Raw genomic sequence first — 27,616 nt, forward strand, 5'->3', positions numbered from 1 at the left:
AGATGGTGGAGGCCTGTGTCCTTGCCTCCGCCACCCCCTTCCCCTGCCCTTAAAGAGGAGGTGAGGGTCGATGAGGCTGTGCAGCACCCGCCCTCATACTCTTTTCGTGCACCCTGCGTCCTTAGCGGCGCATGCGTTCGGTGACGCATCAACTCGCTCGCCCACGCTTACTCTTCCTTCTCGCTGTCATCTCTTTCTTTCTCTCTCCACCGTCGCCGTCCGTCGTCCGTGGGCTTCGCCACCACTCGCTCCCACGGGGCGCACCCACGAATGCCTGTCTGCCTCTCACACGCACACGCAGGCAGAGCGCTTCGTTCTCCCCTCTCGAGCACCCTTTTCCGTTTTCCGTCGCCTCCCTCTCTTCAGCCATGCCGCGTGAGATTAAGACCCTGAAGGAGTTTCTCGCCATCTGCTCCCGCAAGGATGCGCGGTGCGTGAAGGTGAAGCACAACCCCAGCGCCACCAAGTTCAAGGTCCGCTGCAGCCGCTACCTCTACACGCTGGTCGTGAACGACAAGAAGAAGGCCGACAAGATCGAGCGCTCCATCCACCCGTCCGTGAAGAAGATCGCCGTGACGGCCCGCTCGCACGCCAAGACGAACGCCGGCTCCAAGCAGTAAGAAGACGCCGCAACGATGGCATAGCTGGTACCGTCGTCGTCGCGCCACACGCGCTCACAGGCAGACCGAAACACGCACACATGCGCGGGGAGAAGGGGGTTGTGGCACTCGTTGTCTGCGGCAGTGCCTGCCCGCGCTCTCTTCTCCATCATTTTTTTTTCTCGTGCGCGCGCGTGCGTGTGTGCGTGGGTGATCGCCGCGGCGGAAGGAAGCCAGGCTTGGTCGGCCTGGCCGCTTTCCAGGCTCGGGAAACAGCGCTCTATTATGGAAGCAAGTTGGCGGCGAGGCAGGCAAGGACGGGACGGGAGGAGACGCACACCCGCCCCTATGTCTGCCTGCCCCTCTTGCGTACAATTGTTTTCGTTTTTCATTTTCGTGTTTTTTTTTCTTGGTGGAGCGAGCGGGGGTGGGGAAGGGGCATGAACGTTTGCGCTCGTGAGCGTGTATGTGCCCTCGTAAACGGAAGGGAGGACGGTGCGGCGGCGGCGTGGCGGCGCGAGCGCGTGCGCGTGAGCAGCAGCGCCCTCCTCCCTTTCCTCGCACACGCATACACGCAGCCATGCGTGCGCACTCAAGTGTGCATCCTCGTCGTTCTACGCAAAGGAAGACAGCAAATTCAAGCATCGCAACCGGAGCACCAGAATAACAACCGATCCGTTGAGTCGGACGTGTCATGAGTGGCGCGTGCCTCCCTCAGGCGGCCACCTCTCGCGCTGGTGAACTCGGTCATCGCTGTGGGTGGCCTGGGCAGACACGGCAACGAAAGCAGCGGCGTGTCTCTCTCTCTCTCTTAGGTATGGGAGCGTTCAAGGGTGGGTTGTCGTGGCTGATGTGCGCATGTGTGCATGTGCCGCTCTGGAAGCACACACATACACATACCGGCACACCAGTGCGCTCGGTCTGAGACGGCATCCTCGCAATTCTCTCTCTCTGGTTACACCTATGCGTCTGCACTGGCCGGTGCTACGCCGTCACCGTCGAAGCTTCCGCGACGTTGAGTCACTGCTCACATACACACACACACACGCCCCCTCCCCTCCCCTTCCCTCCCCTCTCTTGTTGTCGTCTCTCTCCACACCTCAGCCGCCGTGCCCAATCGCTTGCGCGCACCGTGCGCGCTCCCCGACTCCCTACCCTCTACATCGCATTGCCTCGCTTTTGCTCACCGTGCCATGTCCGTTGACCGTGTGGCGAGGTGCGCGCACCTGCACAAGGGCGGTGCGCGATCTGTGGCGCGTGTGTGCGCTGATGGAAAAGGCTGCGGTCAAGTGGCACTCCTCCGCCGGCTGTCATGCGCTGGGAGCCCCATGGCTGCGCAGCCTGGACGTGTCTGCGTCTCGGCGGAGCTGAGCCAACGATACTGTTGTGCCGTGGGTCACCGCATCACGGCTGCGACAAGAGGTGAGGTGCCTCTGCCCGCATCTTTTACAGGGTCGCAGCAGCCTACCGTGGAGGATCTCTTTGCGAGCCGCTTCGGCACGACCACGTTTGGCCACCGTCGGGGCACCTCCGCCACCGATGCGCCACCGCCTGCCTCGCCAAGCGCAGGCGTGGACGCGCTCTTCACGGAACGGTTTCCTGCTCTGACAGCACAGGGTACAGCGGAGAGGATGCACGAAGTGGCCGCGTCTCACGTTACCACGAAGACACAGTCAGCGATGTGGGATGGTCTTCGGCGGTGCTTCAAATTTCGCGGCCGCCTACCTTCGGCCCGCATCAATAACAGCATGGGTGACAGGCCGTCGCCGGCGCAACCGCCTGCCCGCTTCTCTTCGCAGTACCCGCCCGTCGCCAACGAAGCCTCGGGGCTTTCAGCGTCTAGGCACCAGCCTCCGCCGCCTGAGGTGCAGCGCTACTGGCACAGCTACCAGCTGTGGGTATCCCTGCAGCCGCACATCCAGCAGGAGCAGCAGGCAGTACTGCAGCTGCGTGCACAGGCACATGCAGCCAAGATCGCGCAGCAGAAGTCCCTGCGGCAGCACCTGCACCGCACCATGTACTGGACTCTGTTTGTAGTGTGCCCGCTGCTGGGACTGCTGTTCCTGTGGCTGGCCATCGACGCCGCTGCGTACGGGGCGGAGCTGGAGCTACTGCCCTTTGTGAAGTACGACGAGGCGCTGCGGGACTTTGCCGAGGCGGAGGGCCGCCATCGCCAGTTCATCCGCGGCAAGGGCAACAACGGCGTAGCGAAGAAGAAAAACATACGCATCGACTAAGCGACGTGGGCATGCGGGGCCGCTCTTGTTCTGCACACACACACACACACACACACACCTCACTCGGCCGCACTCGTAAAACTCTGGAAGGCCTCTCGCGCGAGCCTGTGCATGACGGTTACGTGTTGTACTTCATCTTCACAAGCAGCCAGCCGGAAAGCCGAAGGAAAGCGGAACGAGCGATGGAAAGTGCGAGCGTGCGGAGTGATCGGGCGCCTCTCTTGCTTCATCTCCCTTATCGCTGTGCCGCGCCCCCGCCCTCTTCCCTAGCCCAAGCCATGAACTCCGCGCCTCACTTGCCGGCCGCGGCAGCTGACAACCCAGGTGAGGGCACCGTTCTCGCTGCCTTCTGGTAGGCGGGTATGAGGCGGACAGCGGCGACAGGGCGGAAGATACCACCCCGACTCGTGCACTTCTGGCCTCTCTCGCATGCGGCAGATGTGTCCACGCGTGCAGAACACAACACAGACAACTTTGGCTCAGCAGCAGCCTCGTCCATGTTGTGCGTCCGTGTCTTCGTTCTTCTCTCTGTGAGTCCCCATTCATCCACACACGCGCGCGCGCACATGGCCGGCCCCGCCCCTGTCCGCTCTCTCTCTCTCTCGCTCTGCTCTCCTTCCATGCGCACCCCTCCCGCCCTCGCCCTCCTTTCCGCTCTCACCACGCCCCTGTCCGTCTGCCTGTATGTGTTGCGTGTGTGTGTGTGCGTGTGCGTGTGCGTGGAGGGGAGGCAGCTGTGGCACCTTCTGCTCACGTGCCCTCGCTTCCCTCGCACCGCCCAAGCAGCCGCCGTTTCTCCCCGTCTTCTTCTTACGCATCCGTACACGCGCACAAGCTCCTTCTTACCCCTCACCCTTGCAAGCTGCATCGCCAGCCACGTAAGCATCAAGGGAGCACCCCACGACGGCGACTACCACCACCAGCGCTATCACGCTTTTCGTGTGTTCTCGTTTGGCTGCCACTCGAAGAGCACGCGGAATTCACGCCGCCTGCCTGCTTCTTTCTTACGGTGAGGGTGTAGCAAGTTCTTGCGCGCCTTAGCGGCAGACACCGAGCGACGGACGTCTGCGCACATCACTGGCGCCAGAGTGGGGGGAGGGGGGGCACATTCTTCTCTTCTCTGCCACCTCCCCCGCGAGTACACCACCACGTTGCCGGGGGGGAGCGGCCATGTCCACTCCTGTCGGTGGAGTAGTTCCGCAGGACCGCTGGCAGCCTCAGCAGAGGGTGAAAGTCTGTCAGTACCAGGACTGCGGCGCCCCCTTCGGTTTCTTTTCCACCAAGGTCAACTGCCACCGCTGCGGCATCGTGCTATGCGGCAAGTGCGCCTCCACCAAGACCGTGATCCCCCGCTACTACAGCAATGAGGCCGTCCCCGTCTGCCAGCGCTGTTACCAGGTGGTTGAGCGCTACAAGGCACGCGGGTCCGTGACGCCAGGATATGTCGTTCATTCTACCACCGTCAGCGCCACGCCGGCTCGATCCTCGCCGGTGCCGCCACCTCACACGAGTCAAGCGCCGGGGACTCATGCACCCTCGCCGCAGCCCGCTGCCGCTGTGTCCCCCGCAGCACTCGCCCCTACCGTCGAAGCAGTAACAGTGTCGACAAAACCCTCCGTCACCGATGCCGACCTGCACGCCCTGCGAGGCGTCATCGAGACCCTCCAGCAAGCACTCAACGACGCGCAATGCAACGCCGCCAAGGCCGCCACATCCGCTGCCGCGCAGCTCCGAACCGCAGAGGAAGAGAACGCGGCACTAAAAAGCACCGCAGACCTCTTACAGCAGCGCCTGGTCACGGCCGCGCAGCAGCGCGCCGAGCTGGAGGCACAGGTGGCACGGCTGGCCGCGGACCGCGACGAGGCGCGCGAGCAGCTGGCCGCGAACGCCGAAGAGCTGCAGCAGCGCCTGGTCACCGCCACGCAGCAGCGCGCCGAGCTGGAGGCACAGGTGGCACGGCTGGCCGCGGACCGCGACGAGGCGCGCGAGCAGCTGGCCGCGAACGCCGAGGAGCTGCAGCAGCGCCTGGTCACCGCCACGCAGCAGCGCGCCGAGCTGGAGGCACAGGTGGCACGGCTGGCCGCGGACCGCGACGAGGCGCGCGAGCAGCTGGCCGCGAACGCCGAAGAGCTGCAGCAGCGCCTGGTCACGGCCGCGCAGCAGCGCGCCGAGCTGGAGGCACAGGTGGCACGGCTGGCCGCGGACCGCGACGAGGCGCGCGAGCAGCTGGCCGCGAACGCCGAAGAGCTGCAGCAGCGCCTGGTCACCGCCACGCAGCAGCGCGCCGAGCTGGAGGCACAGGTGGCACGGCTGGCCGCGGACCGCGACGAGGCGCGCGAGCAGCTGGCCGCGAACGCCGAGGAGCTGCAGCAGCGCCTGGTCACGGCCGCGCAGCAGCGCGCCGAGCTGGAGGCACAGGTGGCACGGCTGGCCGCGGACCGCGACGAGGCGCGCGAGCAGCTGGCCGCGAACGCCGAAGAGCTGCAGCAGCGCCTGGTCACCGCCACGCAGCAGCGCGCCGAGCTGGAGGCACAGGTGGCACGGCTGGCCGCGGACCGCGACGAGGCGCGCGAGCAGCTGGCCGCGAACGCCGAGGAGCTGCAGCAGCGCCTGGTCACCGCCACGCAGCAGCGCGCCGAGCTGGAGGCACAGGTGGCACGGCTGGCCGCGGACCGCGACGAGGCGCGCGAGCAGCTGGCCGCGAACGCCGAAGAGCTGCAGCAGCGCCTGGTCACGGCCGCGCAGCAGCGCGCCGAGCTGGAGGCACAGGTGGCACGGCTGGCCGCGGACCGCGACGAGGCGCGCGAGCAGCTGGCCGCGAACGCCGAAGAGCTGCAGCAGCGCCTGGTCACCGCCACGCAGCAGCGCGCCGAGCTGGAGGCACAGGTGGCACGGCTGGCCGCGGACCGCGACGAGGCGCGCGAGCAGCTGGCCGCGAACGCCGAAGAGCTGCAGCAGCGCCTGGTCACGGCCGCGCAGCAGCGCGCCGAGCTGGAGGCACAGGTGGCACGGCTGGCCGCGGACCGCGACGAGGCGCGCGAGCAGCTGGCCGCGAACGCCGAGGAGCTGCAGCAGCGCCTGGTCACGGCCGCGCAGCAGCGCGCCGAGCTGGAGGCACAGGTGGCACGGCTGGCCGCGGACCGCGACGAGGCGCGCGAGCAGCTGGCCGCGAACGCCGAGGAGCTGCAGCAGCGCCTGGTCACGGCCGCGCAGCAGCGCGCCGAGCTGGAGGCACAGGTGGCACGGCTGGCCGCGGACCGCGACGAGGCGCGCGAGCAGCTGGCCGCGAACGCCGAGGAGCTGCAGCAGCGCCTGGTCACCGCCACGCAGCAGCGCGCCGAGCTGGAGGCACAGGTGGCACGGCTGGCCGCGGACCGCGACGAGGCGCGCGAGCAGCTGGCCGCGAACGCCGAGGAGCTGCAGCAGCGCCTGGTCACGGCCGCGCAGCAGCGCGCCGAGCTGGAGGCACAGGTGGCACGGCTGGCCGCGGACCGCGACGAGGCGCGCGAGCAGCTGGCCGCGAACGCCGAGGAGCTGCAGCAGCGCCTGGTCACCGCCACGCAGCAGCGCGCCGAGCTGGAGGCACAGGTGGCACGGCTGGCCGCGGACCGCGACGAGGCGCGCGAGCAGCTGGCCGCGAACGCCGAGGAGCTGCAGCAGCGCCTGGTCACCGCCACGCAGCAGCGCGCCGAGCTGGAGGCACAGGTGGCACGGCTGGCCGCGGACCGCGACGAGGCGCGCGAGCAGCTGGCCGCGAACGCCGAGGAGCTGCAGCAGCGCCTGGTCACGGCCGCGCAGCAGCGCGCCGAGCTGGAGGCACAGGTGGCACGGCTGGCCGCGGACCGCGACGAGGCGCGCGAGCAGCTGGCCGCGAACGCCGAGGAGCTGCAGCAGCGCCTGGTCACGGCCGCGCAGCAGCGCGCCGAGCTGGAGGCACAGGTGGCACGGCTGGCCGCGGACCGCGACGAGGCGCGCGAGCAGCTGGCCGCGAACGCCGAAGAGCTGCAGCAGCGCCTGGTCACCGCCACGCAGCAGCGCGCCGAGCTGGAGGCACAGGTGGCACGGCTGGCCGCGGACCGCGACGAGGCGCGCGAGCAGCTGGCCGCGAACGCCGAGGAGCTGCAGCAGCGCCTGGTCACCGCCACGCAGCAGCGCGCCGAGCTGGAGGCACAGGTGGCACGGCTGGCCGCGGACCGCGACGAGGCGCGCGAGCAGCTGGCCGCGAACGCCGAAGAGCTGCAGCAGCGCCTGGTCACGGCCGCGCAGCAGCGCGCCGAGCTGGAGGCACAGGTGGCACGGCTGGCCGCGGACCGCGACGAGGCGCGCGAGCAGCTGGCCGCGAACGCCGAAGAGCTGCAGCAGCGCCTGGTCACCGCCACGCAGCAGCGCGCCGAGCTGGAGGCACAGGTGGCACGGCTGGCCGCGGACCGCGACGAGGCGCGCGAGCAGCTGGCCGCGAACGCCGAGGAGCTGCAGCAGCGCCTGGTCACCGCCACGCAGCAGCGCGCCGAGCTGGAGGCACAGGTGGCACGGCTGGCCGCGGACCGCGACGAGGCGCGCGAGCAGCTGGCCGCGAACGCCGAAGAGCTGCAGCAGCGCCTGGTCACGGCCGCGCAGCAGCGCGCCGAGCTGGAGGCACAGGTGGCACGGCTGGCCGCGGACCGCGACGAGGCGCGCGAGCAGCTGGCCGCGAACGCCGAGGAGCTGCAGCAGCGCCTGGTCACGGCCGCGCAGCAGCGCGCCGAGCTGGAGGCACAGGTGGCACGGCTGGCCGCGGACCGCGACGAGGCGCGCGAGCAGCTGGCCGCGAACGCCGAAGAGCTGCAGCAGCGCCTGGTCACCGCCACGCAGCAGCGCGCCGAGCTGGAGGCACAGGTGGCACGGCTGGCCGCGGACCGCGACGAGGCGCGCGAGCAGCTGGCCGCGAACGCCGAAGAGCTGCAGCAGCGCCTGGTCACGGCCGCGCAGCAGCGCGCCGAGCTGGAGGCACAGGTGGCACGGCTGGCCGCGGACCGCGACGAGGCGCGCGAGCAGCTGGCCGCGAACGCCGAGGAGCTGCAGCAGCGCCTGGCCACGGCCGCGCAGCAGCGCGCCGAGCTGGAGGCACAGGTGGCACGGCTGGCCGCGGACCGCGACGAGGCGCGCGAGCAGCTGGCCGCGAACGCCGAGGAGCTGCAGCAGCGCCTGGTCACCGCCACGCAGCAGCGCGCCGAGCTGGAGGCACAGGTGGCACGGCTGGCCGCGGACCGCGACGAGGCGCGCGAGCAGCTGGCCGCGAACGCCGAGGAGCTGCAGCAGCGCCTGGCCACGGCCGCGCAGCAGCGCGCCGAGCTGGAGGCACAGGTGGCACGGCTGGCCGCGGACCGCGACGAGGCGCGCGAGCAGCTGGCCGCGAACGCCGAGGAGCTGCAGCAGCGCCTGGTCACGGCCGCGCAGCAGCGCGCCGAGCTGGAGGCACAGGTGGCACGGCTGGCCGCGGACCGCGACGAGGCGCGCGAGCAAAAGGCAATGGATGCGGAGGAGCTGCAGGTGTTGCGTGAAGTCGTTACGCAGGAGCGAGACGCATCGGAGCATAGGCGTTTGGCTCTGGAGTCGGAGGTAGAGCGTCTGAGGGCAGAGCGAGAGACGATGCTGAAGATGTTGTCCATGGAGGCAGCGGAGTCTCGGCATCGCGGTGGTGCCGTGTCGCACCGGGATGCCGAGCTGGAGGCGCAGATCGCAGTGCTCCTGCGTGAGAGGGACGAAGCGGGCGCACAGGCAGTAGTGGCTGCAGAGCAGCTTCAGCTGCACCGGGAAATGGTCAAGAAGGAGGAGGAGTCCTTTGATGAAGAACGCTGTTGCCTCGAGTCGCAGGTGGCGCAGCTGATGGAGGCGTTCGCGGCCGCGGAGCAGCAGCGGCAAGAAGTGGCGGCGAAAGCGGCGGATGCGCAGGAGCGGCTTGATTCGATGGCGCGTCGGTGCATTGGGCTCGAGGGAGATGCGGAGCAGCGGGCGGACGAGAGAGACGAGGCCCTGCGGCAACTTGCTAATCTCCGTGAAGAGGTGAAGCTCAGGCAGGACGCTGCCGACGTGGAGAATGCAGAGCTGAGGGCGCGGCTTGCTCAGCTCAGTGAGGAGCAGGAGAAGACGCTGGAGCATGTTATTTCGGGTGTTAGAGAGAGGCAGGTGCGCCTCGAAGCAGCTGAAGAGCAGCGGGCGGACTTGGAAGCACGCGTCGCACGCCTCGTCGACGAGGCTGGCGACCTTCGCTCTCGTCTTGCTGCGAGCACAGACGAAGTTAATCTGTACCGCGACCTCGCTCTGCAGGAACATGAAGCAGCCCAGAATCGGTGCGCAACACTGGAAGCGCAGGTGGCAAGGCTCATGAGCGACCGTGACAACGCGCGTCAGCAAGAGTCGGCTGACCTCAGCGAGGTGCGGCGTCACCTCGGCGACGCCGTGCACGAGCGCGACATGGCCTATCATCGGTGTGCCGAGTTGGAGGAGCAGAATGCTGTTATGGCCTCGGAGTTGCAAGCGGCCAAGGCTAAACTGCGGCAGGCGTCGGAGAAGGCCTCCTCATTGATGGCGCGACTCTCCGCATCATCCTCGGTAGCTGGTGGTATCTCTGCCCTTGTGAGCGTGGAAGGCAGCTCTGGCGTGCCGCAAGCGGCGCCGCACCGGGATGGGGAGCTCATCGCCGAGGCGGGCGAACGCCTTCGCGAAAGGGGGGAGGCCATGCGACTGTTGGCCGAAGGCGTCGAACTGAGCGAGCGCGCGCGGCCGCTGGAGCAGGTGCTCGCCGAGAAGCTGATCGACGACCGTCGCACGAGCCACGCGGAAGAGGTCGCCACGGAGTCCACGGAGTCCACGCAGTTGCCGTGGAAGCCTGCGCACTCGCGGCGCCTGGACTCGCGTGCGGCGCAGCTGGACGAGCGCGCGGCACGGCTGAGGGAAAAAGAGCGGCAGCTGCTGCGCGTCGCTCATGAGCTGCAGGCTAAGTCGCGTGCCCTTCAAGTATTATACGCACGGGGGCTGGATAGGCCACAGGTGACGTCGCTGCTGCTGACGGCCGACGGCGACGATACCTCCCACCCTAACACACCACAGCAACAGCAGCAAGGCACACGCACGCCGCGCAGAGAGCCTGTGTATCCGCTGCACAGCGGGGTGACGCACTACGAACGCACTTCAGGGGCCGCAATGAGCAGCGGTCTCGCATCACCTCTGCCGAGGGAGCCGCCACGGGCTCGGATGGTGCACCGCGATGTGGAGGCAACGGGCACAGAGAAAGACACGCAGGAGCGCCTCACAGCTGCAACGGAGGCTTACCGCGACGTGCTGTACGAGCACATTCTCGAGTCGAATGGGCTGCAAGGGGTGGATGCGTTGGCCCAGTATCTACCCCGCCACACCTCCGGCGGTGGGCTGAAGACGCAACGACTGTCTGCGAGCGGCATTATCTCGAAGACCCGGGCAATGTTACGAGCGCTGGAGGAACGCCTGGGCGCTTCCCGTCGCGTCGTGCGTGGAGTCGACCCGGCGGTGCAGGAGCGAAGCCTGGAAGCCTTCCGACGGCTCGAGGTCGCCTTGTCTGCCCTTTGTGAAGGCAGCGATTCGTAGAGACGCAGTCCATAGCCATGGGCGCTGGCCGCCGCCTCTCCTCCACGCCTCAGCGCTCCTACGGATATGAAAGGCATTCGGTGCTGCATCGTTTTTCCTGCTCTGATGCGACACCCTACGTCCATACCCCGGCAGCACGTCCTCGCCGCCGCCCCCCCCCCACACACACACAAACACACCTCCGCCACTCCTCCGTTGGCTGCATATCGTTCGCCAAGGGGCTGCAACTCCCGGCCCCACCTCCCTCCAAGTGGCAGCGCAACCGTGTACGGCGGCGACAGTCGCCCGTTAGAGTGGATGATGCAAGGTGGAAGAGCACCGGGAAGTGATGGACTATAATTCGCGTTGCCGCAACTCGTGCGCGTGCGCTCGAAGAGCAAGGGCAAGCACAGCCACAGGCGAAAAGATGGAGCAGCAGAGTGCCCGCGTCTTCGTGCTTGCCGCGCAACCGCACGGAAAGCCACAGCATATGACCGCTGTTTGAGGAGCGTGTGCCGCCTGCTGGGTGCGTCTGTAGGCTTGCCTCTGCTGCCTACGCCGCTGCCGTTCTTGGCACGCGGCACTCTGCCACTGTATGCTCCTTTTTTACTCGCTCGCGCCTCCTCACACCCTTCCACCTGAGCATTCAACTGAGCACACACGTGTGTGGCGGGGAGCTAGCACAGCTGGGCGGACGCCGCCTCATCATCCTCTCGTACCCGGCACGGCACCTCCACCGCCCTCCGACCTTCTCCCGCAGCATCGGGCGTTCTCCTCGCCCGCTGTGCACCGGCATAACGACCGCGCGCGCGAGAGAGAGAACGCGGCGTCGCGAGTCGTCAACCAGGAATATGTGGTCCTGTAGCTACAGCGCGTTGGTATTTCGTTCATGCACGCAGCTGCCGGTGGAAAGAGCCGCAGGGAGGGCTGCGGAATCCATGACGGCCACCCCGCCAACGGTGAGGCCGACTCCGTGCACTCACCGCCGCTCGCTAACGCCCGCCGCGCACTACAGCATATTGTGACGGAGCTTCAGCAGCAGCACTGGCAGCATCAAGTGGTGTCGTCGAGTACTGCGGATGAGGACGGCCGAGCCTCTGCCGATGACAGCACCCCCGCACATCTTGCGATCTCTGTACCGCGCGCCTCGACCTCTTGCACTGATGTGGCGTGCTCGACCTCGCCGGACACGGCGGAGCAGCAGTGTGAGAGGCGTCGCCTACTTTTCCTGGCAGAGTGGGCGCAGCGAGTGGCAGCGGCGTATGCGCCAATCATGCCGTCTGCTGCGCAGGAGGCCGCTGCATCGTTGCTAATGGTGCGCCCCGTCTCGCACGACGCCGTCACGCGGGACGCGTCCGCAAGTGCAGCCGGCACGCCACCGGCTCCCTTCACTGAAGCGCAGCGGCGACTGGCTGAACCGGCCGTGGTCGCTGCCGTGGCGGACGCCGCGCTGGAGAGCAACGCTGCCGCGTCCACCTCAGGAACCAAAGCAGACCTGCCGCCGGTGCGCTGCGCGAGCGTGCCAGTGGAACGGCGACTGAGCTACCCGGACGGATACGCCAACGCACATGCGGACAGGGCCGCGCCCGTCTCGGCTACGACCCATAGCGACCTGCTGTTGCTCCCGCACACGATCATGACAGCAGCTGCCGCAGTGTCGCGCTTGTCCTCTCCCCCGCCGCCGATCCTTCCGCGCGGTCGCGCACCGCTATGCCGTGTGGTTGGTGAGCCCTTCGACGTGCCCACCACCCGAGCAGAGCAGCATGCTGTCCTCGCTGCGCAGGGTGGTTGTTGCGCTCGATGCGGCGTCGTCTTGCCGCAGCCGCAGCTCCACTTCTCTGAGTGGTGCTCTGCGCACACTCGGAGCATCTGCACAAGACTGGCCGGCTCGTGTTGCTACTTGCCGCGCTGCTGTTGTGGCGGTGGCCAGACGACCACATTGTCGCCGCGTCGAGGCAGATTCTGGCACGCGTGCATGTGCATGTCGAGATGCAGCTCTTCGGCCGAAGACGAGGAGGACGGGGGATCGGCTGCCGTGACTGCAGTCCACGTGACACAAGAAGCCACCGGTGGCGCTGGTGGTGGCCGTGGAGGTGTACGGCACAACGCAAGGGCTCCGCTGGACGCACCGGAGAGCGAAGACTTTGGTGGCGCCGCAAGCGAGCGCGACGGGCTGCTAGCCGGAGGCACGCAGTCGAATAGGCACGCCCGCACGCGGGCCGCTTGTGATCACCACCGCAGCGACAGGACCGGTGACGACGGCGGCGGCACGCCTGCTGATGCATCCTTCCTCTTCTGTACGTATGAGGGCCACTACTTGTGCTTGCGCTGCTTCCATGCCCCGCTTACGGCGGCCGGCCTCGGTGCAGCGATGTCGACAGCATCCGCAGCGGCAGCAGGCGCCGTCGGTGGCACCTTCATCCCGGAAGACTACCAGACGCGCTGTGTGGCATCGGAGGGGTGGCAGGCACACGCCTTTTCGACAACGTCTTTGTCTTCGTCCTCCGCGTGGTTTCAGTCGCGCCGGCGCGACAACGGTGGTGGCGAAGACGTTAATGGGTCGTCCGCGCGCGCAGCTCTTGCAAGAGCGTCGGAACAGTTGCATGAGTGGTGGCTCGCACGCCACGTGGCCCACCTCACGCCCGCCGCTGGCACCCTCACCCTCACGGGGAGTAGAGCCGCTAGTGGGCTAGATCATCCACCACAGCAGCAACACCAGAAGCACACTGCTTCACCTCTGCACCTGTGCGTCCTCCCTGCCCATGTGCTGCATCGATGGGACTTCACACGCTTTCCTGTGTCTGCCGCGGCGGCCGCCGTTCTGCGGCGGCGATGCTACCCCGGCAGCGCTCACGGCCGAGAGAGCTACCTCTCCCCGGGGGCCTCCAGCCTAGAGCGTGGTGGGCAGCGCACCACCGTAGGTGGTGGTGACGGTGTCAGGAGCAGAATGAGCGGTGAAGGCTCTCCGATTTTGCTCCCTGGGGAGCAGCAGGGAGCGCGAGGGCATCAGAGCGCTCCAGCGAGTCCTCCCCCGCCGGCCCTGGAGCACATCCCTTACCTTAGCGGAGAGGCTGGTGGGGCAGCCCCGCCGATGGTGCAGCTTCCTGAGCTCTACGACGTGTCCGCCATCAACCCCTCCTTGTACGTGCGCGTCCCGGCGCTCGCCTCCGCATTGCGGCTACGGCAGCGGATGAGTCTCCTGCACGCGCAGGCTTGGTGGTGCCCACAGTACAGGCACGAAGTCTGGGGGCTGCGGAGTGGAGACGAGCTGGTAGGTGAGGGGCTGGAAGGGGCGGCAGCGCTTTCTGTGGCGCAGCAGCCACCAGGGCCTTCCTCCACGGTAGAGCATGCCCTGAAATACCCTCCAAGTCCGGCAGCAGTGGTGGAGAGCGCGGTGGGCAGCGCTGACTTCTATCTGCTGGCTCACGATGTAGCTCCTCCTCCCAACTCCTCATGGGCGGCGTCGTCGGCATCACGCTCGCACAGCGTGGCAACTCCGCAGACAGCGTCTCTCTCTGCTCTGTCCAGCCAAGCCCACGGCAACCTCTCTGCCCGAGTCGATGGAACCTCCTCGTCTCACCGACACCCGTCCGCAGCGGGCGTGGCGGCAGTGCCACTGACGCCGCCGACGTGTGCGCGCTTCCACGCGCGCCGTCGCTATCTTGTGGAACGAGCTGAAGGCTGGTCTCTCCAAGACCTTCACCGACTGGCAACGCCGTCGTCGTCGACCTCCGCTAGTGCAGCCGCCGCCCCTTCGCCGCCGCTACTGCTCGCAGAGCTGCAGAGCATGTTTGATATTATGCAAGCGCACCTCAATAACTGCAGCGGCTGTGCAGCGCAGTGCCACGGATTGATGGTAAAGGCGCCCCTCGGACTGCCGGTGTGTCGTGATTGAGGTGAGTGGACGGAAGGGAGGACATGTAGCCCCGTGTGAGTCTCTGCCTATGTGATTTCCTTCGCCTTCGTGTCCCCTCAGCTGTGCTTGTTCTCGATTCTCGCCGGCGCTAGCGCTGTGGAAGTGCTGCACCGTTGTTGTTGCGCTCCATTTTTAGCTCTCTGTGCGTGAGCTTGTTCGCACCACGGCTGCTGTCCAACGCCAACACCGCGCAGCGGCAGCAGCAGCAGCAGCACGTGTCGGTCGGCATCCTCAGCGTCTGCGTTTGTTTTCCGTTGTTGCTTGTCTGTCTCCCACAGACCCCAGATGACGGGGCACACACACACATACACTTCACTGCCCTCCTCGCCCTCTGCCCCCTCTCCTCTCGTCACATATCGCCACTCACCAGCCACGCCGATCTCTGCGCAGGGACCGCCTCTCTCCTGTAATCCTTTTCCATAGTCTTTCTCGCGGTGTGCGCGCACTCTCGCATGCCGCACGCCTCCTCGCTCTCTGCCCGAAAGCCGTCTTTGCGCGTGCACACCCACGAAGTCATCGGACGAGCCTTTCCTTGTTTTCTGCCTTGTCCTCATTCTTAGCGGATACGTGGCGCGCCATCGCTGCACGAGCCGCTGCAGCCAGCTGTCTGGCGAGCCACTCCGCCATCCTTCACTTACCGAGTAGCGCGTTATGCCCTACCACTGCCGTCCGCGCACTTCACATATCCGTCGGCTCCGCCATCTTCAAGGCAGCTCGCACGGCAGAATGTAGGCCGCGACTGCCGCCTCTGCAGTGCCGAGGCGGCTAATGGAGCGCGACAAGGTTGATGCCACAGCTGGCGGACTCATGCGCGTCAACACAGGCGTCTTTCAGGCCTGCGCTGATGCGCTTGAAAAGCGGTACGAGGCTGAGGTTGAAGCATCTCGGCACGTCGACGGTGCCGACGCCGTGCGTGTACATCTACAAGGGCGGCGTGCACGATGCTACCGAGCTCCGCAACCCTCACCCGGGCGGCGCTCAGATCACGCGGGACCACCACGGCAAGGGCGTCCACGCAGGTGTTCCACGACGAGTGTGACCTCCATGCTTACACAAAGAGCGCACTGAACATGCTGCCGCGATACCGTGCCAGCTCCATGCTCGGTCCGCTCGGCGAGTACGAGAAGCACCAGCGCGAGATGGCCTACAAGGACTTCACCATCCGCCGCGATCGCGGGCTGGTGGGGCAAGCGATGTTCCTCGATCTCCCATAGTACATGCACTTGATCAATACCCCCCCCCATCTGCGTCCCGCGCTGCGGCCTGTTTGACTTGAGCCTGATCTTCTTCTGCACCAAGTGCTGGGCCGTCATGATCCTCTGGCTGCCTCTGAGCCTCTTGTGGACCGTGCGTGGCGTCAGGCGCGACTACACGCAGCTGAGCCCGGCGTGGGGAAGCCGCTTCGACGCCTACCTCTACTACCCGAACATGAACTGGATCTTCCAGAACTACCCAGCCGCCGTGGGCCCGTCCATGGCATCGTACATCGCCCGCCAGCGCCACAGATGCGAGGGCCATCGCAGACGCCCAGTACCAACACGCGGTCGAAGTCATCGACTTCAGCCCGCTCTTCGTGCTGGTCTTCTTCCTCTTTTGGAGTTGCGCTGTGGAAGTTCATGGAGTATTTGATCCACCGCATCGTCTTCCACTTCGAGAGCGCACCTCCCGAGCCGCTCTTCGACAATCCGCTCTGCAAGCTGCTGCACCTCTTGCTCCACGGCATTCACCACATCACTCCGATGGACACCCGACCGTCTTGTCTTCCCGCCGGTGCTGCTCGTCGTGGCCAGTACGCTCACCTACAACGGCTACGGCTACCCCGCGGCGAGGCAGCTGCCTCGATATCGTGGCCGGCGGTGTTGTGTGCGGCTACGGCCTGTACGACGACATTCATTACGTCATCCACCACCGCGACCCCGCCAACTTCTACTTCAAGGACCTGAAGCGGTACCACCACGCGCACCACAACGTCGATGACACCGGCGGCTGCGGCCTCGGCACCACGTTCTGAGACATTTTCTATGGCAAGGCGTGCCAGAAGAGCCAAGCGGGCGACACCGTGTCTCTCCGTGTGCATGAACGGAGAAAGGGAGACGTCGCGGGGTAGGGGGGGACGAGGATCGGGGCGGGTGCCGTTGTTGCACGAAGCGAGCGAGCGACGCGACGCGGTTGTGGCCAACGGTGAAACGCTTCGCTCCTCTTCGTCCAGCGGCTGCTGTCACGTACATGTGTGTGCCAGCCACCGGCCACACTCACCCTCATCCGTGCATGAAAAGCGGAGGGGGAGGAGGCGAGAGGGGCACGTCTGGCGTGCAACAGGTGTGCGCATACTTGCATGCATGCCCATGCCCATGTATCCTCATGTGCGTGTGCCCATACGAGTGCGATACGTCTCCCTGCCTCTTCCACGTGTTCAACCATCTTTTCGCTGCTCTCCTCCGTGCCCCGGCGGACAGGGGAGGGCGCATCCATACATGCGCTGAGACGTGCGTGACATCGCAAGGCCCAGCGCACGCACACCCCACTGTGTCTGTGTGTGTGTGTGTGTGTGTGTGTGTGTGTGTGTGTGTGTCGAGGGGAATGGGGGCTGAGTGGGCCCGTTTTTCTGTAACGCGCGTGCCCATGGCCGGCATCGCGCCATGCGAGGGGGCCGGTGGGTCGAGTGGTGTTTGGGTTCTCGGTGTGTTGTGTGGCAGCGGGACGGTGTGGGCGCAGGTGGAAGGAAAAAGAGAGGCGGTGTTGCCCACGGCGCTTCCGCCCCGCACGCCTCTCCCCCACTCATCCCCGCCTCCGCTTTATTCAACATACTCTGCCCCTTCGTCCATCGTCTCCCTCTTCTCGTCTTGCCGTGTCCGTGAGATGAACCCGGCGAGAGAGCGACGCCCACGCCGTCGGACCGCAAACTTCTGATGTAACCCAAAACACACACACACACACACACGCGCGAGAAGTGAAGAGATCGAGCGCACAAACAACAGTGTACAATGGTGTCTCTCCCTCTTTCGAATCACCGCACTCGTGTCCGACATCCTCCTTTTGTTGGCGTGCGCTATCACTGTCACCGCGGCCTCCCCTTTCTCTCTCTTTCGCGCTGTGTGAGTTTTTATTTATGCAGGCATGTGTGCCTGCTTGGCACGTCGACCAGCCCCCTCCTCAACTTCCATCCTCCTCCCTTTCCTCCTGAAATCGGCAGCAGCTCTCGCCAGCACGTTGTGCTGCTGCCGCTGGCGGCCAAAGGAAAATCTTTCTTTCTGCTCCTGTTCCCTCTTCCATTGTTAGCTAACAGTCATTCTCCATTCCTCCACTGGGCCGTGTGCCACCTCCGATCACGGAACACACAGACACCCCACCCTCACTCCCTCTTCCGTATCTCTGAGTCCGCTCCTTCACAAGCTGCAACTCTCGGTCGTCGTTTCTAACCCGTTGCCATCGTGCGTGCCGTCACATCTCTGCATCTCTCGCGCCCGTGTACGTACTGGTGTGCACGCGTGCCATCTCCCCCCCCCATCCTACCCTGTGCGCACCCCTGGCCAATAGCCCTGCCCTTCTTTTCCGCCTTGACACTCCAGTAGTCCTCTTCTCGGCCTCAACGTATCTGTCATCCACCTCGTCAGCAGCACCGTCTGTCGCGTGAACGCAGCGCGACCGTGTGCCATCAGCCGTGAGCGGCGAGAGGACAGACTGCCGCTCACCGACAAGCAAGTCGGAGGCGGACAGCGAAGAGAGAAAAACGAAAGCGAGAAGGCGAAGGGTTGTACGCGGACGACGTTGGAATCGCAAGAACGCGCCCGCACGCATGCGCGCCGCCGACAACGCGTCGCGACGGTAGCTTCTCTGATATCATTGCGGCTGTGGTGCTCACAGCCCTGCTCTTGCCGTCGCCCTCCACCTCTCTGAGTTGATGTTGTTGTGGAATCGGGTGCCTGAGCATCACCGCCACCCCACTTCCCTCCTCACCTTGGCTGCACGGCACTCGGCAGGGCTTCCGCCGCACGGGTCGAACCGGCAGGGCGGTGATGCGACTCTGCTGTCCCGGCATACGCGGCCTCCCTTGTCTGTCCTTTTTTTTTTCGTTCGTTTCCTCTTCTTCTAGGGTGGGGTGGGGAGTGGCTGTTGGCTTCCCTCTCGGAGCGTGTGTGTGTGTGTGCGTGTGTTCACCTATTGGCCGAGTTTCGCGTGGCACGCACGCACCGGCCGTCCCGGCTCACATCTATCAGCCCTTGCGTTCAACACTCAACACTCCACACACACACACACACACGCACACGCACACGCACACACATCCCCTCCCCTTCTCTCTCTCTATCGGCCCGCTGTTTTCGTGGTGATCATTGTCGTTGTGCGTTGCCGATCAAGTAGAACACGTACGAAGGTGACGTGTGTCGCGCTCTGGACTGTACTCCGCCGTGCTTGCTCGCCGCCACCAACATCTCTTCCTGCCCCTGTTTCGCTCTCTCTTTCCCACATACTAGCTCCTTTACTTGCTTGGCTACATCGTGTTGCGTCCTCCGCACATATATTCCTCTGACTTCCTTGTCTGCCTCTCTCCGTCTCTCGCGCACGCGTCCGTCCGCGTCACGCTGCTCCGAAGAAAATACGAGCACGCCGTCGCTCTTCCGTGCGTTGTGTAGGTTTCGCTGTGGCAATTTCTTTTTTTTTCTCTGTTCGGCGTTGCGTGTCTTTACATCGCCGTCGTTGTCGTTCCTCCTCTGCTGCTTGTGTGTGCGCCTGTCTGTGAGCGCGCGCTCGAAACTTCATTTGCTCTGCTCCTCCTCACCCCACAAGCCCGATCCTCGCCACTGGAGACGCGCACTCCGCCCTCTCTTTCAGTTTTCCCTACAGCATCGACCCCCTCCCCCACTCCCCGCCCTCTCTCTCTCCCTGTGCGTGCGTGCGTGTGCGTGTACTTGAGCCGCATCTCGTGTCGCGGAGCGCTTCTCTTCGGTCGTGTTGCGTCTCTGTTGTGTTTTGTTCCCGTTGTGAGACCTCCAGGCGTGGGGCACCTGCGCCCCCTCCTGTCCTTCGGTGGGACACACACGCACGTGCACACGCACCCGCATCTCCGCAACCCTGCTCTGTTGTGCCGTTGTCTTGGGCATTGTTTTGGCGCCATCTCTTCCCCCGTCCCCGTCTTCCCTCCGCCTCCGCCCTCTTTCCTGTTCGTGTGCGCGCGTGTCTGCGGACGCTGTCGGCATCAGCGAGACGCGCGCACGCGCCCACGGGAAGGAACACATTCGCAGAGGCGCTGCACCACAACGAAGAATCCGCTCGTTTCCGTCACTGGTGCGTCCGCACTTACCTACGCCTTGTCCACGGTCCATCGCTCGCTACTGCGGCGTACTGTGTCCACGTCACGCAGGCCGCCCTTCTCCTCCTGCTTCTTCTCCGCCCGGCGTGTATCCACTCGTCTTAGGCCTTGGCTTTTTCTTCTTTTTTTCTATACCCCCGATCGCACTTCCGGCTGCCCCCTCCCCCTGTACACGGGCTCACACGTTCGCTCCTTCACCCCTCCCCCCCATACACACACACACATCCCCCTGCCTCTTCCTACGGCTTTCGTGTTCGCTTGTTGCTTGTTGTTGGTCCCTCTCCGTCCTCCCAGTGGCCGCCGTCTTCGTCCCGCTTCTCTCTGTCTGTGTGCGTGCACGTGTCTGTCTGCGGGAACGCCTCTTGTTCGTTTCTTCTTCGAGGTGTGCGGGAGGGGAAGCGGGGAGGGGACGACGGCGTGAGCAGCAAGAGCGCGCACGCCAGCCTGCATCTGCCAAAGCCTCCCACCCCTCACCCTCTTCCCCGATCGCCACACGCGGTGTTGGAGCGCGCAGCCCCCACACCGCGTCTCGCGCGCCCTGGCATCTCCCTCCTCCATTCTTGTACACACGTCTCTCCTTACCTTTCGTGTATCAGTCATTGACTCCACCCGTTTCTTTTTTTTCTTTCGCTCGTTGCTGCTGCTGTTTTCCCTGCGCGTGTGCTTCGTTGTCTCCTCCCTTGTCTCAGCGTCCCCCGCTGCCGTAGGCTCGAAGACGTCGCCACGACGGCTGCGTTATGCACGATTGAAGCCTCCTCCTTTATTCATTGGCTTACGTCTCCTGCGTGCGTGTGCGTGTGCGTGTGCGTGTGCGTGTGCGTGTGCGTGTGCGTGTGCGTGTGCGTGTGCGTGTGCGTGTGCGCCATCACCGTACCTCTATTCTTCTACGTCTTCGTCTCTATCCTCCACACACACACACACTCCTCCCCATCTTCCCCGTGCGCGTGTGGTGTTGTGGGGGGCGCACGTTGTTCCGCTACGGCATGCGTCCCCGCCCACCGACACGCGCCCCACCCCCTCCCCTCCCCTCCCTCCCCCTTCTAAAAGTGGCGTCCTGTCGCGCGAACAAGAGCAGTGCGCACCTCAAAACTGAGACGAGGACGCATACCCGATGCAGGCATCCGCAGACAGCAACAGCCCCACGCGCCCCCTAAGCGCAGCCGTCGCGGAGGCGGCAGCACCGACGGCGGAACGCTCCGCCGGCGTCATGGCGGAGGGCATCAGCGGCAACACCGCCGCTGTTCCGACCGGCGCTAACACCAGCGACACTACAAGGGCTGTCGAACACGTTGTGGATGAACGCACGCCGCCTCTCGTCGCTGCGCCGGCGTCGTCAGCGGAGGGGCTAGCCAAGCTCCTCGCCATGTGCCTCGATCGCATATGCCGCCTTGAAGAGCGGCAAGCGCACGGAGAGGCGCGGCAGTGCATCTTCGATACCGCCCTAAAAGCTCTGTTCATGCAGGCATACGGGCGGCAGCCGCAGCAGCAGTCATGTGGACAGGCAGCTGTAGAAGCGCACGGTGAGGATGGCGATGCCAAGGGCAGTGACGCACACGATCGTGAGCGCAGCGAGCAGTATCTCTGCAGTCGCCATACCACCAGCTGTCGCACCTCGCCGTGGTCGCACGTGAATCGACCATCGGCTCTCGGTGGCAGCAGCAACAGCCACCACAGCGACGATGGCTATGATCGCGCAGCAGCGTCATCGGAGTCGCACTCACAGCAGCGCTGCCGCCGGCACCGCCCACTCCGCTACACGCAGGGATCCGACATGCACAGCCCGTACGGCGCCGACGCGCCGGCCTCTTCTTCGTTGGAGTCCACGGCGCCCGCTGACACATCCGCTGCTGCTGCTACTGCTGCGGGGGCAGCTGTGAAGGGAAGCGAGAGAGACAACGTCCACATGAATCACAGCACTGGCAGCCAACATCACCGTCACCAGAGCCCTGGCGCTGTAGCATCCACAGGCGCGATCCCTTCGCCGTCCCCTGCTGGCCTCGCCAACACCAAGTGGAAGGAGGCGAGCAGTGGCACCGGCGCAGGTGTCGGGGGCGGATGTGCGCATGCTGTCCCCTCCGCAACTGCTGCTGGCAACTACCGGAATACACTCACGGCATCTGCGGCGGTAGCGAGTGGCAGCACCAACGAGCCGCCGATGATATCGCACTTTGGTTCCTCTTCCGGCGGCGGTGGCGGTCGCCAGCGGCAGGGCTCTCTCGTCACAGTTGTCAGCCCAACGCACACGTCACAGGCGGAGGCGCACGCCATCGCGGCGTCGGAGCTGATCTCCGCTGGCGCCAGCAGTGCCCCTGCAAGCGCAACGCCAATGAACGGCTTCACATGGGCAGCTCCAGTGACGCTGTTCTCTTCGTCGGAGAACTCTCGTTGCTCTACGCCGGTCGAGTTCCGCATGTCAGCGCGTTCGTTATCCCAGCAGCAGCAGCAGCAACCCCCCACGCAGCCGTCGACGGAGGAGTGGTCATCGTGTAACAGCCGGCACCTAGCAGAACGCGCTGAAGAGATCACTCATGATGGGCCAGACATTGCTCCTTCGGCGCATCCGCAGCAGCAGCGTGGCAGCCGACGGCACCTACGCTCGTCGCTCACGCACCTGGCACCCCTCGCCGATCACCCTCAGCATCCGTCAGCACGGCTCCATCTACAGCCGACATATCGCAAAGGCGAGGAGCGCGAGGACCGCGAGTCGAGCTCTTCCTCTAGGCTCGCCGCCACGGCCTTACGAAGCGCCGGCAGTACCGCGACCAGCTCCGCCGCGCACACTGGCGATGAACTGGACGCGCTCTACCACGCGCTGAGCACCCCTCATCCCACCGCATCTTCTCCTGCCTCCTCAGAGTCCGCAGCCACCAGCGGAGTTCAGGCAACTGGGATGCCGCCTCGCAAGGTGCAGTTTCCTGTCGGCATGGACAACACTACCGCTATCAACGAGTTGTTCGCCCAGGCAGTGCAGAACACGATGGAGACGACACGTATGAAGGATAACCTCACGGTTCTCGTGCGCAGCGTGCGCGAGGAGCGCGAGAAGCGGCGTCGGCTTCAGCGGCGCGAGGGGTCAGCCGTTCAGAGGCTCTTTCAACGGGTCTTGGAAATGTCGTCGGTGATGTTGCGGCTGCAGCGGGCAGTGCGACGGCTAGCGCTGGAGGCAAGCAGCGGTCGCGCCGCTGAAGCTGCAGGCTGGCACCACCACCACAACAGCAGCCACCGTCGGCGTCGTGGTGTGGATAGCAGCAGGAGCGCCGGCGTCGGCGATCAGGGCGAAGATGGCGCTACTTGCGATGGTGACGTCGACGACGGTGAGAACAAGTGGCACGAGCACTTGTGCGCGTCCTTCTCGACGGCCTCCGTGGCCATCTCTCGCACTCGCAGGAGCTGCAGCGTCAGCGGAAGCGGCCATCGACAAAATATCAGTGACCGCTCGGGGAACGTCGGGTACGCGGCCCTCGCGGCGCCGTTCTCCTCGTGCGGGTCTCTCTCCGCCGGATGTGAGCGCGTCGTGCCGGCCGTCGGTTCGCCGTGGCTTTCATCGCTCAGCACGCAGTGCTCAACGGACGTGGCGCGCGGTGAGGCCATTCCAGGCCGCGGTGGTGCGGCGACCACGGGCACAGCCACCAGCACGCCGGTAGTCGACGGTGTGTGCAACACGCCGACGTCGCCTGTCCCATCTGGTACGCTTTCTTTTCAGCAACTCGCCGGGGCCACTGCTGTAACGGCAGCAGCGGCCCTTCCCAAGATCATCTCCAGCAGCAGTTCTCTCCATTCCTTGGTCACCGCGAGCGCCGCCATCACCACCAATGTGAACACTACGACAGCAACTACCATCACCACAACGGCTACGACATCACGAGCAGCCAGCGCGACGTTGGTGCCGCAGTCGATGGTGTCATCATTGGTGAGCGTGCCACGGCAAGAGCGCCCGCCCTCGCCGCTGCTGTCGCCGCCCGCGATGCTGGACGTGTGCGCCACGGAGAGCAGGAGCAGCGCCGTCACCAGCGACTCATCCGTCGTGCCGGCGCTGTCCATAACGGACGTGCACTTCGGGCTGGCGCTCTCCCTGCACGCCAGTGCCGCCGAGGACGAACTCCCTGCTCCGGCTCCCGCTGCCGCGGCCCGCCGCGGCAGCGCTGGCCCCCGTGCAGAGGGCGCCAGGAACAGCACGACCCCTGATGCAGACGCGTGTAGTGGCGGCCGCTCGGGTCAGCGGTCGGAGGTGTATGGTGCACATCCCGACGGCGTGAAGGTCACGGAGCCGCAGAAGGCGCAGCGGCATCTCACACAACCGCTGCAGCAACAACAACGCTGTCAAGACGTATCCGGTGGGTCGTCGGCTCTGTCGTCTACCTCTTCGCGGTGCCGCCAACGAGAACACAGCATGCGGCGAGCAGCCCCTGGGGCTATGGCCACGACGGCGGTGCCGATGCCCATTCCTGGTGGGACCCAGCACTCTTTCGCGAGGGCGCGGCACCCACCTGCGCCGCCGCCGCCGCGGCAGGCCCCCTCGTCGCGCAAGAGTCCCGCATCTGCCTTCGCAGGCGCGAGCTCGGCTGCGGCTCGTGGAAGCAGCAGTGGCAGCAGCAGCGTGTCGGCGCGGCGCCTGCTCGATGATCTAAACAGCGAGCACCGCAGCGGCGCCGTCACCGGGGCGAGTACCGTCGTGGACGTCGCCGCTGAAGTCGGCACCAAGGGCCACGGTGGCAGCAGTGGCATTGGGGCTGTAAACACGACGACCGCTGCCAGCGCCGACTCCCCTGTGGCGTCGCTGGCATCCTCCGTTGCCGCACTCAAGCTCACCGGCTCTGCAGCCAGTCTAGTGTGCCGCACGTCGAACGCCGCGACGGCGACGACACTGGCTCAGCCGGCAAGCACACCGGTGACAGCCAGGCCGCGATCAAGGCAGCAGAGGAGCGAAGCCAGCGTTGCCAAGCCGTCACCCGGGCGGCGAGAGGCGAGGCGGCCGTGGAGCGGTCTCATCCAATCCGCCGGCTCCGCCACACCCCGCAGCAAGGCACCTGCTGCCGATTGTCGCGGCAACATGAGGGACGATGCCTGCGGTGCGGACGCGGCGGGTAGCACTGCCCTGCAAGGCCGCGAAGACCTGCCGACATGGCGCGACGCGGCTACCAGCGCATCGCCCACACATAGCAGCAGTGATCGCAGCCCCAGCTCGCACCCGCAGCACAGTCTGTTATCGTCGTGGCTACAGAGCCCTCCCGTCCGAGTGGCAACGGCCGCGGGCGGTGACGACAAGACCATACTGAGCCCCGTCACGCCAACCGGTGCCACTGCCATGACCGCCGGTGGTGAGAGACGGTGCCGACCCTCCGCTGGCGCACATCGGTCCCACAGCAGCAGCGGAAGCATCGCCTCTACACCACCACGACGGCTGAAGGCCCCGCTGGCCCCCTCTCCGGCCAGCACCGCCGCCGTCGGCGCGCTCCTCGCGCGCTTCTCGTCGCGGAGCTTGAAGTTTCAGCAGACGCAGCCCGTTGTCCCCATCGCGGTCGCGCATCATCCGCGGCAGCTGCTGCAGACGACTGCCACCTCTCACCAGGCGAGGAAGTGGACCTCCATTCCCTTGCTGTCGTCGGCCACGGTGTCAGGGACGCTGCCACACGTGCCGATGGTGGCGTCCGTGAAGTCGGCCAGCAGCTTCCTACGCATCACTCCGATCCTTCTCTCATCAAGTACGGCCCACCCGGCCTCCCCGGTGTCGCCCCTAGTCACCGGAAGCTCCGCGTCTGCGGGGACTGGTGCTGGTGGCAGCGGCGCGACCCCTGGGCGCCTTCCCGCGTGCATCGCGCAGCCCGTGTCACCGCTCTCGTCGACGAGCCGCCTCGGCCAGTACCACCGCCCGCACTCCAGCAGGGCCCTGCACTTCAGTACCAACTGCAGCGGCAACAACATGAACGCCTCCCTCGCGGCGCCCTGCACGCCGCCTCCCACGCCACCGCACGGCCACCCGCCGAGCCTGGCGCACCAGCAGTCTCGTGATGCGGCGGTGCAATCGCAGCATGCAGTCGTCCTTTCCCGCAGCGTCGCCGCCCTCATGCAGACGACGAAGACGCTACCACGCGTGGTCGTGTCCCCGCCCTCGCCGTCACGGTCGCCGCGTGTGACACCCTTGAGTGGTCCGAGGCGCACCAAACCACTGACCCCAGCAGCGGCAACGCCAGCGTCATCGCAGCCGGCGCGATCAGGCTACGAAGCTAAAACCCTGGCAAGGGCTGCCGTATCCCCGACCGGGAAGACACAGCAACCGGCCAACTCTGCCAAGGTCTGTGGCAAGGCAAAACAAGCACCGCCAAGCTCACCTCTTGCCGGATGCGAAAGTGCTGCTGTGGCAAGAGGTGCTGTGACGCACCAGCAAGCACTCTGCTCGTCATCTCTCGTGGCCCACCGCCCGTGCTCGAACCCCCTACAGCTAACAGATGATCCCGGCCACCGACAGCAGCAGCGGCTGCAGACGTCGTGCTCTGCGCAGGAGAGACGCAGCAGTCGACGTGCTCGCGCGGGTCTGCCGCCGCCACTGTCCGTTGAAACACTCTCAGACGCATCCGTCTCCGCGCTGCGCACGAGCAGCGTGGGGACAACCGGGTCGATGGACGTCGAGAAAGGCGTTAAGAAGGGCGACGTCGGTGACGGCGTGAGCGGGCTAGCGATGCACAATCATGGCGGGGGCAGCTGCGCCACACTGGTCACCCTCTTTGCCGTCGCAGATGCTGGTCAAAACCGAGGCTACTCGGCGCAGCTGCACCCGCCGGAGCTGATCGCGGAGGGGGGGCAGGAAAAGAGCGGTAGAGAACGATCAACGCCTGCCGCCGCGGCGGTGACATCGTTGCCGGCTACCCCGACTGCAGTGGCGGCCGCAAGCGTGGCCGGCGTCATGCGCAGCGCCAACCGCATTAGCAGCGCCTCCGATGCCGACGTGGACAGGGCCGCCGGTCTGGAGGCCGGAAAGCATGTGGATAACGACGACGACAGCTCTTTCCAGCACGCACTCCGACGAATACCGTTGCAGCCGCAGCAACAGCAGCAGCGCCGGCGACCTCTGGGCGACGTGAACGCTGCAGAGCAGCCACCCATTTGCTTTTCCTTCCTGTTCGACGCCAGCACACCTGTTTCCATGCTCTCGAGCGCGCTGCAGCGCAACCGAAGCTCCTTGAGCCAGCAGCAGCAGCACCACTCACTGGCCGCTGCCAGCGTTGGTCCTGCATCTGCCATGCACAACGCCGCATCGCACGACTCCTCCGCCTCGTCTTCGCATACGCCGACACCCACCATGACGTCTCCCTCCGACACGCGCTCCTCGTAAATCGAGTGTTAAAGGTGCCGGTCGGTGCGGTGTATGGACTTTTCAAGGCGGACGAACAGATAGCGGCGGAGGGCGACGTCGGTGCGCCTACACACGCGTGGCGAAGGCTGTCGCGCACCCCGCACATACACGCACACACAAGCATGCATACATGCCAACGGTGGAGTAGCACCCCTCCCCTGTGTGCTGCATCATGCCCTCTCTCTCCCAATCTCTTACCCTCAGCTGTCCATTGTATACTCTTTCGGGGAGTTGTTTGCTTCGCGTGCTTGGCGGTTGGGGTTCGTGTGTGTGTGTGTGTGGTGATGGTGGTGGTGTGCATGTGTGATTGCACGGTGACGTTGATGGAGGATGAGGATCATCATGAGGGTGGCAACTACACGTCCGCGTCTCGGAGCTCGTCGCTCAGACGGAGAAACCAACAGAGAAAAAAAAAACACCAACGCAGCCGACGCTGCAAAGGCGAAGGCACTGGATGTATACGCGTGGGCGCATACCTGCGTGTCTGTGGAACGCGAGCATCACGCAGGCAAGCAGTATGCCCTTCCTTTTGAGGCGGCGTGTGGGGACGCCACAAGGTACACCTCGGCGTCGCCTCCGTGCGCGCATGTGTATGCGCGAGTACGCACATGCTCAGCCTCTACC

The 27,616-nt window shown here is 65.5% G+C and overlaps 5 protein-coding genes and 1 pseudogene across 6 annotated transcripts; all 6 read left to right on the forward strand.

The window, feature by feature from the left end:
• Positions 1-368: 368 nt before the first annotated feature.
• On the forward strand, positions 369-620 carry LINJ_03_0240 (putative ribosomal protein L38; the record flags this gene model as incomplete). Its single annotated transcript, XM_001462741.1, has 1 exon — positions 369-620. One exon carries the CDS (start codon positions 369-371, stop codon positions 618-620), a length of 252 nt encoding a protein of 83 aa, XP_001462778.1.
• A 1,307-nt stretch (positions 621-1,927) lies between these two features.
• On the forward strand, positions 1,928-2,836 carry LINJ_03_0250 (conserved hypothetical protein; the record flags this gene model as incomplete). Its single annotated transcript, XM_001462742.1, has 1 exon — positions 1,928-2,836. The coding sequence occupies one exon, from the start codon at positions 1,928-1,930 to the stop codon at positions 2,834-2,836; it is 909 nt and encodes a 302-aa protein (XP_001462779.1).
• A 1,170-nt stretch (positions 2,837-4,006) lies between these two features.
• On the forward strand, positions 4,007-10,438 carry LINJ_03_0260 (hypothetical protein; the record flags this gene model as incomplete). Its single annotated transcript, XM_001462743.1, has 1 exon — positions 4,007-10,438. One exon carries the CDS (start codon positions 4,007-4,009, stop codon positions 10,436-10,438), a length of 6,432 nt encoding a protein of 2,143 aa, XP_001462780.1.
• An 868-nt stretch (positions 10,439-11,306) lies between these two features.
• On the forward strand, positions 11,307-14,312 carry LINJ_03_0270 (hypothetical protein; the record flags this gene model as incomplete). Its single annotated transcript, XM_001462744.1, has 1 exon — positions 11,307-14,312. One exon carries the CDS (start codon positions 11,307-11,309, stop codon positions 14,310-14,312), a length of 3,006 nt encoding a protein of 1,001 aa, XP_001462781.1.
• A 962-nt stretch (positions 14,313-15,274) lies between these two features.
• On the forward strand, positions 15,275-16,344 carry LINJ_03_0280 (annotated as a pseudogene). The gene is given in 4 exon segments: positions 15,275-15,544; positions 15,561-15,959; positions 15,962-16,114; positions 16,117-16,344. Coding segments are annotated over 4 exon segments (1,050 nt in total).
• A 4,408-nt stretch (positions 16,345-20,752) lies between these two features.
• Positions 20,753-26,971, forward strand: LINJ_03_0290 (hypothetical protein; the record flags this gene model as incomplete). Its single annotated transcript, XM_001462746.2, has 1 exon — positions 20,753-26,971. The coding sequence occupies one exon, from the start codon at positions 20,753-20,755 to the stop codon at positions 26,969-26,971; it is 6,219 nt and encodes a 2,072-aa protein (XP_001462783.2).
• Positions 26,972-27,616: the final 645 nt, after the last annotated feature.

This window comes from Leishmania infantum, chromosome 3, assembly GCF_000002875.2.
Source record: "Leishmania infantum JPCM5 genome chromosome 3".
NCBI classification, from domain to species: domain Eukaryota; phylum Euglenozoa; class Kinetoplastea; order Trypanosomatida; family Trypanosomatidae; genus Leishmania; species Leishmania infantum.